Source organism: Neoarius graeffei, chromosome 9 (assembly GCF_027579695.1).
Source record: "Neoarius graeffei isolate fNeoGra1 chromosome 9, fNeoGra1.pri, whole genome shotgun sequence".
In the NCBI taxonomy this organism is placed as follows: domain Eukaryota; kingdom Metazoa; phylum Chordata; class Actinopteri; order Siluriformes; family Ariidae; genus Neoarius; species Neoarius graeffei.
This window is the reverse complement of record NC_083577.1, coordinates 56,572,185-56,588,562: the sequence shown is the minus strand read 5'-3', so window position 1 is coordinate 56,588,562 and position 16,378 is coordinate 56,572,185. Positions and strand designations below refer to the sequence as shown.

Below are 16,378 nucleotides of genomic sequence, written 5' to 3'. Positions count from 1 at the left end.
CAGCTGTTTGAGCTGGGACCAGATGGAGGTGATCATGAGACAGATGGAGACCTATTGGCTGAGACAGATGTTCTGGCCTATGATTGTGCTGCTAGGTACTCCTAACAGAAATATGTGTTATTTTTACAAATCTAAAACAATTACACTGGAAGGGAACATGTCACAGCTAAACGGTTTTCCCTCGAGCTAAAGCTGAGACAAAGGCTCACTTTTTTTTCCTTTTTTTTTTAATGAGTTTTAATGAGATGTAGCTGTTTGGAGCTATAGGTTTATGCGTACTAGTCTGAACATTACATTATGTTACAGGCATTTAGTAGACGTTCTTATCCAGAGCGACATACAACGTACCCAGAACAGCCTGGGGAGCAGTTGGGGGTTAGGTGCCTTCCTCATGGGCACTTCAGCCATTCCTGCTGGTCCAGGGAATTGAGCCAGTGACACCTAACCCCCCCCCCCCCCCCCCACCAAAAAAAAAAAATGTTGCTTCTGTAACCATTAGGCCATGGCTTCCCTGTGCATTTACTACGATGTAGTTTGTATGGGTTAATGAGAATTGCGATTGCTTCCATGACATAGATATGTAAACACTAGATTTTTATATTTCAGGAGGAGGGAGGTGTGGGACTTGGTCATTCTGAAAACTTTAAGCCTGATTGTGCTTGTGTTTTCAGGGAAAAGTATGCCATGATGTTTGATGAGCCAGTATTGCTTCAGCTGGGCTGGTGGTATGTGGCCTGGGCAAGGGTGTCAGGACCCAGCAGTGACTGTGGTTCACATGGGCAGGCAACTATAACCACTGATGATGGGTACAGCTTAATTTTTCAAAATGCAGATTTTACTATCTCAGTGTCAAGACTGCGAATTAGTGTTTAAAATTATATTATTAACATGTCTCTATTTGATTTTGCAGTGTGGTGTTTCAGTTTAAGAGCTCCAAGAAATCAAACAATGGTACTGATGTGAATGCTGGTCAGATACCTCAGTTGTTATACAGGTAAGTGATAGATGTGTTCTTTAAGTTGATATTTTCTATATGTACTCTTAATACACTCAACACTTAACTGATGAATTGTGCAATGTTTCCAGGTTACCATCTAATGACGGTAATGCATCAAAAGGAAAACAGCAGACCAGTGAACCAGTTCACATTTTGAAGCGCTCTTTTGCTAGGACTGTTTCAGTGGTATGTTTTTGTACATGAACAAGCATAGTGATTGGATTATGCAAATCAGTACAACTACAGTAGCCAGACAGTTTGTTAATTGAATGATTACAGTTTGGGATGAATTATTATTTAGATTTTAGAGTTGTTTCGTTTAAACTTGTTACCACACTGCTAATTTCGCACTTTAATTAAAAACTCAGTATAAAATTATTTAACTTGGAAACTGTAATAATTTGGAATGATAAAGTTTGTAACTTAACAGAATATGCTCCGCTGGGTAAATATACAGTAACATGCTGTTGCACTTCGTAGGGGTGGGTGGAGCACAGAAGGACGGCAGGCCAGAACTGAGTTCTCAAAACTTTTATTTTTGCTTTTCAGCTTTGCAACCACACTCTCCCAGTCACCCGCGCGCGTGCACACACAAGTCGTCTGGTTGGGGAGAGAGCTCCTTTCCTCTACTCTCTCTCTCCTTATGTAGGGTGCGGTCACTGAGGAAGACACACAAACACACGTTAATAGACATCAGGTGCAGTGATTCTGCCACTTACCTTCTCTGACTCCGCCCTCTGGTCACAGACCGACGCTTGAGCACGCCCCCGCTGCCACATACTCCCACCGCCCGACTCAGCCCCCAGCCCTCTGTCCGACGCATCTGTCTGTAACATAAAGGGGAGAGAAAAGTCAGGGGAGTGTAACAGTGGCCCCCCACACAGTGCAGCCTTCACCTCAGAGAAAGCCCGCTGGCATTGCTCCGTCAGCTGGACTGGATCTGGTGCCCCCTTTTTAGTGAGATCAGTCAGCGGGCTGGTGACATCCAAATAATTAGGTATAAACCTACGATAGTAGCCAGCCAGCCCCAGGAACTGTCTCACCCCCTTTTTGGTCTTGGGCCTCGGGCAGGCCGCAATCTCTGCTGTCTTATTAATTTGGGGACGCACCTGCCCATTACCCAAGTGGAAGCCCAGATACTGTACTTCCACCCGCCCAATCGCACACTTCTTCGGGTTGGCCGTGAGACCCGCTTGCCTCAGTGACCCAAGGATGGCCCTCAGGTGTTGCAGATGCCGCGGCCAGTCATTACTATAGATTATTATGTCATCCAAGTATGCGGCCACGTAGGTGGCGTGGGGGTGGAGGACCCTGTCCATAAGCCGCTGGAATGTCGCGGGCGCCCCAAACAGCCCAAAAGGAAGTGTAACAAATTGGTGTAAGCCAAACGGTGTGGAAAAGGCCGTTTTTTCTTGGGATAGTGGAGTCAAGGGGATCTGCCAATAACCTTTTGTCAAATCCAGTGTCGAGTAAAAGCGAGCCGTGCCTAGTCGATCCAGCAGCTCATCAATACGAGGCATTGGGTACGCATCGAATTTGGACACCACGTTGACTTTTCTATAGTCTACACAGAACCAGACCGATCCGTCGGCCTTGGGCACCAAGACCACCAGGCTGCTCCAGTCACTGTGGGACTCCTCGACGATGCCCATTTCGAGCATGGCCTCGAGTTCTTCCCGAACCACTTTTTTCTTGTGTTCGGGTAGCCTGTAAGGGTGGCTGTGCACTACCACCCCTGGGGGCATCTCGATGTGGTGTTTTATGAGGTCGGTGCGGCCGGGCAGGGGCGCGAACACGTCCGAAAATTCGGTCTCCAACTGGGCAACCTCCGTGAGTTGGGTCGGGGAGAGGTACTCGATGTCAGTGTTCCCTTTTGAACCTCTGGCCCCAGCTCCGCCCTCTCCGGAACCACTGACACCAACGCCACGGGGACCTCCTCGTTCCAGAGTTTGAGCAGATTGAGGTCGTAAATCTGTAGTGCCCCACCCCTGTCCGTCCGCTTCACCTCATAGTCGACGTCCCCAACTCGCCGTGTGACCTCAAAGGGTCCTTGCCACTTGGCGATCAATTTGGAGCTCGATGTGGGCAACAGTATGAGTACTTTATCTCCCGGTGCAAACTCCCTAAGGCGCGTACCCCTGTTGTACAGGCGGGTTTGCCGTTCTTGGGCCTGCCGCAAATTCTCCTGGGTTAGGTGTGAGAGTGTGTGGAGTTTTGCGCACAGGTCAATAACGTATTGAATTTAATTTTTGCTCGGGGAAGGTCCCTCCTCCCAGTTTTCTCGCAGTACATCTAGGATACCACGTGGCTTACGCCCATATAATAATTCGAACGGGGAGAACCCCATGGAGGCTTGTGGGACCTCTCGCACTGCAAATAACAAGGGTTCGAGCCATTTTATCCCAATTACGTGCATCCTCGCGAACAAATTTTTTAATTACGTTCTTGAGTGTGCGATTGAACCGTTCGACTAAACCGTCCGTTTGTGGGTGATAAACGCTGGTGCGGATCGGCTTAATTCCCAATAACCCATACAGTTCGCTCAGTGTGCGTGACATAAACGAGGTGCCTTGATCAGTCAGAATCTCTTTGGGGATTCCGACTCGGGAGATGACATGGAAGAGCGCCTCCGCAATACTGCGTGCTGAGATATTGCGAAGAGGCACTGTTTCCGGGTATCGCGTTACATAGTCCACCAGAACTAAAATAAAGCGATACCCTCATGTTGACTGATCTAATGGCCCGACGAGATCCATCCCAATTCTTTCGAACGGGGTCTCGATTAACGGTAGAGGGCGCAAAGGCGCTTTTGGAATGGCCGCTGGATTTACTAACTGGCATTCGCGGCATGCCATACACCACCTATGGACATCGCCGCGAATCCCTGGCCAATAGAACCGGGCCATTATTCGGGCTAGTGTCTTATCCTGCCCCAAGTGTCCAGCCATGGGATTAAAGTGAGCCACTTGGAATACTAATTCCCGGCGGCTCTTTGGAATCAAAAGCTGTGTAATCGGCTCCTTAGTCTGAGTGTCCTGCGTCACTCGGTATAACCTACCCCTCATAATGGAGAAATGGGGGAAGGACGGGGCGGCGTTTGGCTGGAGCGTTTGACCATCAATTACTCTCACTTGGTCAAACGCATGCCGCAGAGTCGCGTCCCATGACTGTTCTAATGGGAAATCCGCAAGGGATTCCCCGAGAGAAGGAGGAGGAGCCTGCTGCTCCTCACTCTGACACGGTGATGTAGATGGTTCTGTGACAGCTGCTCCCGCCAATGCCACACCAGGACCTCCCCCTGCTGAACTACGGCAGGACCCACTCTTCACTAAATGCCTCATTAACTCCCGAAATCCCGGCCAATCAGTCCCCAAAATTATTGAGTGGGTAAGGCGAGGATTAACCGCTGCCTTTACACTAAATTTTTCCCCTCGAAAAAAATGTGGACCGCCACTAAAGGGTAGTTGTGAACATCCCTGTGCACACACAACACCTTCACCAATTGTGCTCCCCCCAATGCCTTGTCTTGCTCCAGGCTTTGGTGGATTGAGGTCTGATTACAGCCAGAGTCCACCAACACCTGATATGTATCCCCTTGGACACTCACCAATATGCGATACGCTCCGGCCCAATCGAGGGCGGCTCCTGGCGCGTCGGGGATCCGAACCACCTCGCCCACCTCCATTGCCGAGCACTGCTGCTGGAGGTGGCCCGTCTCCCCGCAGCGCCAGCAAACCGGCCCAGGCTTTCTCTCTGCACCGGCGCTCTGGGGCTCACTCACCTGAGGGGGGAGACAGACACAGAAGTGGGAAACGGGAGGGCACCGCGGGTGTGGCGGGCCGGCTGGGGTGGAGCCGGCCCCCGCGGTGGGGGAACGGGCCCCCGCGGTGGGGGAACGGGCCCCCGCGGTGGGGGAACGGGGCGAGGTCGAGACACAGAAGGGGAGGGAGAGAGGGGAGAAGAGGCGATCTGCCGTCCTGCCGTTGGAACAGCCGCCAAATGGTCCTCCGCCAGCTCGATGGCCTGATCCAGCGACGCCGGGCGATGGCACTGGACCCACTCCGCGGTCCCTTCGGGTAGTCGGGCGATGAACTGTTCCAGTACCACCTGATCGAGTCCCTCGGCATCGCGGTTGTCAGCCCTCAGCCACCGCCAGCAGGCGTCCCGGAGTTGCTGGCCAGACGTGAACGGCCAGCCGACTTCCTCCAGGCGCAGAGCACGGAAGCACTGTCGGTGTTGTTCAGGGGTGCGCCCCACACGCTGGAGGACGGCCCGGCGGAGGTCTGCGTAGACCAGCTGGCTGTCGGCGGGGAGCTGTAGCGCAGCCAGCTGCGCCTCGCCCGTTAGCAGGGGGAGGAGGCTCACCGCGCACTGTTCCACTGGCCAGCCCGAGGCCTCTGCTGCCTGCTCAAAGAGCATGAGGAAGGCCTCGGGGTCGTCATGCGGGCCCATCTTCGTTAGGGTGTGGTGGGAAGGGCCCGTGGAGGTGGTGGACCCCGCCAACGCGAGGAGGTGCCGGAACGCCTGTTGATCTTCCTGCTGCGCCAGCACCAGGGCCTCGAACCTTTGCTCCTGCTCCTTCCGGAGGGCGAGCAGCGTCTGGTGCTGGCTCTGCTGGGCCGTGGCAAGGGCATGGACCAGGTCTGCGAAGGGGGAGGACTCCATGGGGCTGTTGTTTTCTGTGCTCGGTCCCGGGTTTCAGCACCACTGTTGCACTTTGTAGGGGTGGGTGGAGCACAGAAGGACGGCAGGCCAGAACTGAGTTCTCAAAACTTTTATTTTTGCTTTTCAGCTTTGCAACCACATTCTCCCAGTCACCCACACGCGCGCGCGCGTGTGTGTGTGTGCGCGCGCGCGCGCACACACACACACACAAGTCTTCTGGTTGGGGAGAGAGCTCCTTTCCTCTCTCTCTCTCCTTATGTAGGGCGCGGCCACTGGGGAAGAGACACAAACATGTTAATAGACATCAGGTGCAGTGATTCTGCCACTTACTTTCTCTGACTCCGCCCTCCGGTCACAGACCGACGCTTGATCACATCCCCGCTGCCACACATGCTAAATATGGTAATTATTAGATGACAAGCGATTGCTTTTAGACTACATGAGAAGCCTAGCCTCTCCTAAAATGTAATCAAAATGCCAAAAGGAATTTCAGTATTTTAGCAAATCAAATAATCAGATAACTCACTGCAGTATTATTATGGTTTGTCCATTTTAATGCAGACTGTTCTTGGTGATCACTTGAAACGTGGGGGTTTATGTTTCTATGAAAAGAGGTTTCCTCTTAATATTTTAAGGCAGTCTGGCATTCACAGAGGATTATATATCCCCCCCCAGTGTGATATCTATCCTTTTTGTAATTATATAATAATCCATATTTTAACCAGGGTCTGTCCATCCATCTGCTGTTTGTCTGGGTCCTGGTCACAGGGGCAGCAGTTCCAGCAGATAGGCTGACTTTCCTCTCCCCGGCCACCTCCTGCAGCCCTTCTGGGGAGAGACATGGGTGTTCTCAAGCCTGCCAAAGGATATTATTTCTCTAACGTGTCTTGAGTCCACTCCGGGGTCTCCTCCAGGCTGGGCATGCCCGGAACACCTCACTTAGAAGGCATCTGGGAGGCATCCTAGACAGATGCCTGAACCATTTCAGCTGGCTTCTTTTGATGCGGAAGGTCAGCAGCTCTATTCTGAGCCCTTCTCTAATGTCTGAGCCCCTCACCCTCTCTCGAAGGGTGAGCCCAGTCACCCTTGGGAGAAAGCTAATTTCCACCACTTGTATCTGCAATCTTGTTCTTTTGCTCACTACCCACAGCTTGTGGCCATAGGTGAGGGTAGAAATGTAGATTGATCAGTAAATCAATAGCTTTACCTTTTGGCTCAGCTTACTCCTCACCATGACACACCAGTACAGCCTCCATCTCATTGCAGAAGCTGCACCAATCTGTCTGTCAATCTCTTGCTCCATTTTTCCCTTCACGTGTGAACAAGGCCCTGAGATACTTGAACAACTCCAGTTGAGGCAAGGACTTGTTCTTGACCTGGGCAGTTCACCCTTTTTTCAGCTTAAAACCCATAGCCTCAGACTTGGAGGTGTGACTCCTCACGTTCAGTTGCAAACCACCCCAGTACAATCCCTCCACTTGGCTATGCCTAGAAATTCTGTCCATAAAAGTTATGAACAGAATTGGTGTCAAAGGGCACCCCTGGCAGAGTCAAGAACCCATCAGGAACAATTCTGACTTATTGCCACCAATGTGAACCAAGCTTATGCTCCAGTTATACAGGGCCTGAATGGCCTGTAGCAGTGGACCCAGTACCTCATACTCCTGAAGCACCCCCCCACAAGACACCTTGAGGGACACAGTCATATGTCTTTTCCAAGTCCACAAAGCACATATAGACTGGTTGGGCCAACTTGCCAAACTCCTCCCACACCAGAGTTTTTGTTTCTGCAACTGGCAAAGCCATACTCTGCTTGGCCATTCAGTGTCTGTCAGTTGCCTCTAGTGTCCTACAGGCTAACCAAGCTCAATAGGACTCCTCCAGGTTGACGTCTCCCTTTTACCACTGGGTTCAGTGGTTGCTGCCATGACGGGCACCAAAAAATTTATGGCTGCAGCTCCAAACAGCTGCCTCAGCAATAGAGGTGCAGAACGTGGCTCATTTGTACTTCATGTTGGAATGCAATAGAAGTTCTGCTGGAGATGGGAGTTGAATATCTTCCAGACAGGAGCATCTGCCAAACATTCCCAGTCCACCCTCACTATATTTTTGGGTGTACCCGGTCTGTTCAGCATCCTCCCTCAACATTTGATCCAACTCGCCAGCAGGTGGTGATCAGTTGACAGCTCAGCTCCTCTCTTCACCCGAGTCTCCAAGAAATACAGTTGCAGATCTGATGTGACTGATCAATTTTGTATTCCTGTCATCGACCTATAGCCTTGGGTGTCCTGGTGTCAAGTGCACTTATGAAAACTTCTGTGTCTGAACATGATGTTCGTCATGGACAAACTGATTAGCACGGTGGTGTAGTGGTTAGCACGGTCACCTCACAGCAAGAAGGTTCTGGGTTCAAACCTCATGGCTGATGGGGGCCTTTCTGTGTGGAGTTCTCATGTTTTCCCTCTGTCTGTGTAAGTTTCCTCCCACTTCAAATACATGCAGATGAAGTAAAAATTGTTGAACTTGTACATTACTCTGGATAAGAGCATCTGCTAAATGCCTGTCGTGTAATGCAAAGCACAGAAGTCCTATAACAAAATACCACTCATGTTCAGGTTGGCCAGACCTTTCCTCCCAGTCACTAGTCTCCAGTCTAGTTTCACTGTCTTTGCCCACATGAGCATTGAAGTCCCCCAATATAACCATCAAGTCCCCAGAAGGAGCGCTTTCCAGTACCCTGCCTAAGATCCTCAAGAAGGCTGGATACTCTGAACTGTTGTTCAGTGCATAAGTGGAAACAGTCGGAGTCTGTTCCCCAACTTGAAGGTGCAGGAAAGCAACCCTCTCATTCACCAGGGAAAACTGCAATGTATAAGTGCCAAACCAGGGGGCTATAAGTATACCCACTCCTGCCTGCAACCTCTCAGCCAGGGCAACTCCAGAGTGGTCTAGAGTGCAGCCCCTCTGCAGGAGATTGGTTCCAGAACCTATGCTGTATATTGAAGTGACCCCAGCTATATCTAGTTGGTAACTCTAAACCTGACGCACAAGGCCAGGCTCCTTCCCAACCAGAGAGGCAACATTCCATGTCCCTAAAACCAGTTTTGGCAGCTGGGAATCAGACCACCAACCTCTGCCTTTGGCCACTGCCTGATCCACAATGCACTAAACCCCTATGGCTTCTCCTGCAGATGGCAGGCCTACAGGATGGCTGACCCAAGTGGCTCTTGTGGGCTGAGCCCAGCCGGGCCGCATGGGTAAAGGCACGACCACTAGGTGCTTGCTGATGAGTCCCCTCCCCTGGCCTAGCTCCAGTGCGGGGCCCTGATATCCCTGTTCCAGGAGAGTTATTCATGCTTCCTTGCTGTCCTCCTCATAAATGCCTTTAGAATCCCACTTAGTCTGGCCTCTCACCTAGGACCAGTTTGTGTTGGGAGACCCCACCAGGTGCAAATAGCCCCTGCCAACAATCCTCCTAGGATCACTTGGGCACTCAAACCCCACCATCATGATAAGGTGGTAGTTCATGGAGGGAACTTAACCAGCGTAGTAGGGGCAGAGTCAGAATGGCAAAGGGGCATGAGGGGTGTTTCCAATTTGCAAACCATGCACATTCATTGATCTTTACATTTACTGCCATAAAGAATTTCAAGAGATAATTTATACCGTTTTATTAGAACATTAAAAAATAAAATTGGGGAACAATTAGAACAAGTTAGATATGTTAATGTATAAAACTTTTATAATAGCTTTCAGTGTGTAGTCAGTTTTTAGTTTTGGAATTCAAAATATCCTGAAGGACTGCCCTGAAAAGTACCTGCAGTTTTTGGGACAGGTACTATATATGTTTGCCCAGCTATTTGCTCGGCTTGGTCTTTTCCACCCACCATAATAAACAGAAGTGTTACTATGGCATCACACATATGGACAGACTACACACAGAGTGTTCCAATACTTACAAAAACACTGAACACACAAGTAAAATAAAACGCACAAAATGACAGCCAAATGTGTGTTTTTGTGCTTGGTTTTTGGTGACTGTTATTGGGGAATGAAAGGTGAATTTAGAATGTCTGTGCTTACCTGAATTGGAGAATATTCTAGCCATGACTGTGCATGCACTCACAGCAGCTTGCTGCTACAGTCAGGGACATTATGCAGTATGGGGAAGAAAGGGAAAGTTTTAGGTGGTGTGGCAAACTGTGGCAGAGCCCTCTGTCACAAAAAATGTAATTAATGTAATCAAACAATCTATTCTTTAAGGCCACAGAATCAACCAGTCATGTGCTCTAACTTTCCAATTGTACATATATTTTTCTCTCAGGAATGTTTTGAGTCTCTGCTGAGTATTCTTCACTGGAGTTGGACCACTCTAGTGCTGGGGGTGGAGGAGCTGAGAGGACTAAAAGGTTTTCAATACACTGCCACCTTACTGGACCTGGAGCGGCTGCGCTTTGTGGGAACCTGCTGTCTCCGCCTGCTTCGTGTCTATATTTGTGAAATCTACCCAATGTCTGGTATGATTAAAAATTCTACAGAAAAGATCAGAAAACTGATCAGAGAATTCTTGTAAATGTATAAGGCAAAATAGAAGCAAAGATTTTAACACTTAACACACACTAATACTGTTAATCATGATCATGCTGGGGCGGCACGGTGGTGTAGTGGTTAGCAATGCCACCTCACAGCAAGAAGGTCCTGGGTTTGAGCCCTATGGGGGGGGTGTCTTTCTGTGTGGAGTTTGCATGTTCTCCCTGTGTCTGCGTGGGTTTCCTCCGGGTGCTCCGGTTTCCCCCCATGCCCAAAGACATGCAGGTTAGGCTAATTGGTGACTCTAAATTGACCGTAGGTGTGAATGGTTGTTTGTCTCTATGTGTCAGTCCTGCAATGACCCGGCAACTTGTCCAGGGTGTACCTCGCCTCTCGCCCATAGTCAGCTGGGATAGGCTCCAGCTTGCCCGTGACCCTGCGCAGGATAAACAGTTACAGATAATGGATGGGTGATCATACTGGACAGCAGTATAATGACTCTTAATTTACATGTGTTTAGTCAAGCTAAACCATTAGCTTATTGTCATGATCGAGTGAGCAACAGAATGCAATTTTAGGAGCACAGTTAAATTGAAAAGATTTTAATTAAAGGACTCCTATCTCCTACCATGACAGTCATATGAAGTCATAATTCTCTAAACATGTAAATAACGTTTTCATTGTAAACCGTATTCCTAACTCTGTTTTACTCTGCTTGTGCTCTGTCCTCCTCAGCCAGCACCAAAGTAGTTGTTGAAGAGTCGAGCAAGTTGGCAGAGTGCGTGGGTAAGACACGCAGCCTGCTGAAGAAGATTCTTTCAGAGGGCATGGACAACTGTCTGACCAAGTTGGACAACGATCCTCAGGGCTACCTTAGCCAGCCCCTTACCTTGCTTGAAGCAGTGCTGCAGGAATGCCACAACACCTTCACAGCCTGTTTCCATTCCTTTTACCCTACTCCTGCCTTGCAGTGGGCCTGTCTCTGTGACCTGCTTAACTGCCTTGACCAGGTAATCACTTTGGTTAAAAGCCTCAAGCAGTATATCTATTGTTGAAACCTCAGTGCTGCGTTAGTTAACGTTTTTAAAGTTTTCTCTGTCAGTGAGAAGCTGAGCTATTTTCAGGCTACAGCAAATAAGCTATTTGACAGATTTAGGTCTACGATCTGTTCAGATATATCCTCAGTGGCTTACATGACATACTAATTTAGAGGTTTTACATTTAAAATGCTGAATTCAGGTAGAGAATTTGAAAGTCTGTAAATGGTATGATTATTAGAATTATCCCTTTTTTTTTTTTTTTTTTTAAACTGTACTAGCCTCAATGCCAGGCATTGCCCGATTTGCCCAACCAAGACGTTCGGGCAGAAATATTTGAGCGAGTTAGGCCCATTAGGGCACACCTATGGTCGGCTTCTTTAAGCACAAAAATGATTTTCGAGCGAGCACATTACAAAAATAAGATGTATTAACCAGCATCCTTGCATCCCCTGTGATCATCATTTTTTTTTTTTTTTTTCCCTGATTTGTAACGGCAATTCTGAGTGGCTCGCTTCAGGTGCATGTGCGCATTTGTGTGCATGTTCTTAAAGTGGTGTATATACCTTTTACCATCCCCCTATCAAGTAGCATCTGTGACTGGGGATTCTCAGCAGTCAAAAGAATCAAAAGTGACTGGAGATCGCACGCACGCAACACACACAGAGCGAGCGCATGTGTATCACAGAGTGCGCGCATACACAGAGAGAGAGAGAGAGATACGTTTGTGGGTAATTATGTGGATCTGTTATGCCTGCTGGAAGAGAAGAGCAGGGAGGATTGGGAATCGAGCGACAGTCATTTGTTTACACTCAATACCAACACTTGTCACGTCCTAGCAACCCTTGCAAAGACGTGGACAAAAAGCCCAGAAACTCCCATTTACCCGGGCAAAAATGATACAGGATTTACCTTGTAGTGTCCTGATCCCCAGATCTTTAACCCAGCCACATATAAAAAGTTGTACTCCTCCATGCTCTTCCAGGTTTTCATCTGTGTGTCCATGTAGAACGATGTCTGCAGCACCAGGTAGTTTGAGACGTCAGGGAGCTCAACGGATGGATAATTTTCCAACTCATAATGAATGAATGAATAACTTTATTTAAAAACAATAAGTTGATTAGCAGAGCTGGTGGGGTCGTGCATGTACAGATACAAAGAATTACAAATACAAAAGACTAAAAATATACAGTCTTTTAAAAAAAAAACTTAAAATATGTTGATTATCTTCACATTAAGTTAATTAATAGTATCCATAACTATTGTCTTTGTATTTGGTTATGGCTACAGTATGATCAAATTTTATTCTACTATTGCCAAATTTAGGTGGTAAATTTTTCTTTCATAGGAAAAATCCTTCTTTGTTAGTGCGTAAGGATCTAATCGCATTCTTTTGAGTGTACTTCTTGGTTTTAATAACTTGCTTGTTTGCTGAACACAAACATGGCAATAAGTTCTTGTGTTAGTGGACCAGACTCCACTTTTGGATCATTAATCCCTTTTGAATGAGAATGCCCTGCATGCATGGGTTGGCTTCTGGCACATCCTTACAGTTTTAAATGCAATACCTACAATCTAAAAATGTGTTTTTATTGCATTTATTTAAATTCCCATCTGTAACAGGGAGTGATGTTGCATCCCATTAATACACTTTAAAATAGATTAGAATAGATGAGCCAAAATAACTGGGGGTCTGTGGCAGCGGGGGCGTGGTCAAGCGCCGGTCTGTGACAGGAGGGCGGAGTCAGGGAAGGTAAGTGGCAGAATCACGACACCTGAGAGCAATTAACCTGTGTTTGTGTGTCTTCCCAGTGACCGCGCCCTATATCAGGAGGGAGAGCGAGAGCGAAAGGAGCTCAACCCTGAACCAGACGCCGGTTGTGTGTGTCTGTGCGAGTGATATTGTTAGACTGAAAAGTGTGGCAATAAAGCCAATTTATAAAACCTGATCTCTGTCCTGCCGTCCTCTGTGCTCCACCCACACGTAGGGAGTCTTACAGTGGTGCCGAAACCCGGGACAGGGAAGACACACAAACACAGGTTAATTGCTCTCAGGTGTCGTGATTCTGCCACTTACCTTCCCTGACTCCGCCCTCCTGTCACAGACCGGCGCTTGACCACGCCCCCGCTGCCACAGGGTCTTTTTTTAATGGGCCCCAACTCGGTACAAGTATGACTAGGTGGGCCTTAAAGCAGAAAAGGTTGAGGACCCCTGCTCTACAGGGCCTGGATCTTGATGCATATAATGCTGAGAGGGCCAGTCCACCTATGGTGGGCCAGCGTGAACAGTGCCCACAATTCGCAGAGGCTACACAGGAAGCTGATGTAGATGCGGAGGACAGGTTGTTTAAGTTCCTCCTAAATGCAATGGCAAACTGAATGATAAGACAGTACTGCAGTACAGACTCCTGTTTTATAATGTTTTTAGTTTTATAATTCATCTTTTGCAATATCGCTAGTCATTGTTATAGGCAAAACAAAGTGTGTTTTGTGTCCTAAACTCTATATAAAAAGATGTATTATGTACTCGTACCGTACGTAAGTCTTACATGTATGATGTTGATTTATGTTTCATGTTTTCAGGACTTGTCTTGTTCTTCTGTTGCAGAAATAAATGTTTTTAAAAAGAAATGTTTAAAAAAAAAGTACTTTTGTCTACCTCTAGAAAACACATCAGTATTGCCTTGAACCGTGTACTTGAAAACTTGCCGAAATACCACAAAATTTTAGGACAAAAGGAAATTCAAGGGGGGGGCAAAAATTTTTTGAGGCCATTTGTCCTGCAGGGCAAAAGGTGTCGGAAGTTAACGTTGAGGCCTGCTGTATCACATTCAATTTGAATGGCCATTACTGTCCTTCTCATCTGTCCATGATTTGCTTAATTCATCCATGAAATTCACCCCTGATCTCCCAGGACATCCAAGAAGCAAACTTCCGCACCTCAAGCAGTCGTCTGCTGGCTGCTGTAATGTCTGCACTGTGTAACACATCAGTCAAGCTGACCTCAATCCTGCCTATTGCGTATGATGGGGAGGTGCTGCTGCGCTCACTTGTCAAGCAGGTCAGCACTGAGAACGACTCAGCCCTTGCCCACCGCTTCCCCCTGCTGGTGGCACACATGGAGAAACTCAGTCATGTAAGTGCCTGTTTATGTACCCATTCAGTACCTACAAGACTGCTCTAGATTTTATCCACTATAATGTAATGCAGTACCTCAGTTCTCATCTTGCGTGACATCTTACCTAAAGCCTCTGTAATTGAATGAATGATTTTTGTGAACATGTTTTAAGCAAGCAGTTGCACACATGGATTGATCATGTAGAATATGTAGCTTATTTTTTAACCATCGTGGCTTATGAGGTGATAGAAATTTTACTCACATCTTTCTTAATGTAAAACTGATACGCCTTGCTTGTTTGATTTCATCTAGACGGAAGAGAACCTTATGGGGATGACAAGTTTCCGGGAAGTTCTGGAAAAAATGCTGGTGATAGTGGTACTACCAGTGAGAAAGAGTCTGAGGAAAGAGATGGAGCTTTTCTCCCCTCATTTGGTATCCAACACTTGTGGCCTTCTGGCTAGCATCGTCAGCGAGCTCACTGCCTCTGCACTTGGCTCTGAGGTTGGAAACGCATATCTATCTCACCCACCTCCCTCATGGGCTGTCTGTCTCACTGTCTCTGTCCTCCTCTTTTATTTGCTCCTTTGTCCTTTTTTTTTTTGGTCCATCTTTATTCCCTTTTCTCTTTCCCAGAAAAACACGAGCATGCTGCCTCATTCGGCTTGGATCCAGCTGGGCTCTGTGTCAGTCCTCTTATCTTATTACAGCAGCCTCATGGTCATAAATAGCCTTTGGCAGTTCTGGAGAGATGATGTAATTTTTGTTAATCACATTTATCCTATCTCTCCATTTCTCTTCTTGTCTTTTGGATCCTTATGTTGTAGAAAGCTGAATCATGGGTACAGATGTGTTCTTCACAAGACTGCAGTAGCCATCTAGTCTTTGGTCTTTTGCAGTACATCTCCCTATTGCTGTCATAGACTCGTTGTCATGGCAACTGCTCAACCACAATGTGTTTCCTCTGCTGGCTTTATAGAGTTGGAGGCGCATTAGTTGTTTTTGTAACCATTTTCACCATTTTATCATGTTTTCCAAAATATATGAGCTGAGCTGAGCTGAATGACCCAATACATGAGCTTTATTGTTCTGTAATCATCATTCATGCAGACATGAAGAGCATTACCCTTCTCTTAGATGTCTTGACTGTACTACTGTCACCTAAAGGAAAGAAGTGTAACGTCACTGCAAGTTGATGTTTATTATGGAATATGTTTTGCATCTACTGCGGTATTACTTCAATGATCTTATGTTATATGTATTGACTTAGAACTAACCACTACACTGCAAAAAATGGCCTTTCAAAAATAAGAAATAAAAGATTAAAACAAAGCATATTTGCTTGAATCAGGTGAAAAAAATCTGCCAATGGAACTAGTCAAATTTGACTTGGTAAGATTTCTTAAAGTAAGATGAAAAATCTAACCTGTTTTTAGATGAAATAATTCCAAAATAAGATTGGGGAACTTATTATGCGAGATCTGATTAACTCAAAAATAATCAAAATAGTTCTTATAACAAGATCGTACTTCTTACATTTAGCCATTCAAGTCATTTTTATTTATTTCATTTTAAGGGTATTTCACTTAAATTCATGACAGTCTTAGCAGTAAAAACTGAATTTAAGATAAATATACTAATATATATTAGTATTGTTAAATTCTACAACTAAGCATTGCTAGCTTAAAAGATTCTCCTTTTGTGACCTGTAATTAGTAAAATACTCTAGATACGAGACCAGGGACTATCTTGAATCAAGTTGACGACACGTGTAGCATTGCAACAAGTTTATTTTTTTTTTTCCCATTTCAACATTCAATCATTAAAACATCTCTTAAGATTCCACTTCCCCAGGACCTCAGGCACCAAAAAAAAAAAGTCTACGCATTTTGACTTGCAGTGCTTACACAACGCCAAAGCAACAGTGCAGTGTACGAGGGGTTTACAAGATCAGGCACAAAAAAACAAACAAAAAAAAACACTGAACTTCACTCACAGCATTCCAAAAAGACCTCACTAAAACGCCCTCCA

At 46.8% G+C, this 16,378-nt stretch overlaps 1 protein-coding gene across 9 annotated transcripts in view; it reads left to right on the top strand.

The window, feature by feature from the left end:
* The window catches only part of mycbp2 (MYC binding protein 2), a 134,275-nt gene that overhangs the window by 60,766 nt on the left and 57,131 nt on the right, over positions 1–16,378 (top strand). For all 9 annotated transcript variants that reach the window (XM_060929884.1, XM_060929889.1, XM_060929881.1 and 6 more), the window contains 8 exons: positions 4–95; positions 672–806; positions 911–994; positions 1,087–1,183; positions 9,987–10,179; positions 10,928–11,202; positions 14,144–14,365; positions 14,660–14,851. In XM_060929884.1, coding sequence (XP_060785867.1) covers positions 4–95; positions 672–806; positions 911–994; positions 1,087–1,183; positions 9,987–10,179; positions 10,928–11,202; positions 14,144–14,365; positions 14,660–14,851 — 1,290 coding nt within the window. The remainder of the gene's footprint in view (positions 1–3; positions 96–671; positions 807–910; positions 995–1,086; positions 1,184–9,986; positions 10,180–10,927; positions 11,203–14,143; positions 14,366–14,659; positions 14,852–16,378) is intronic.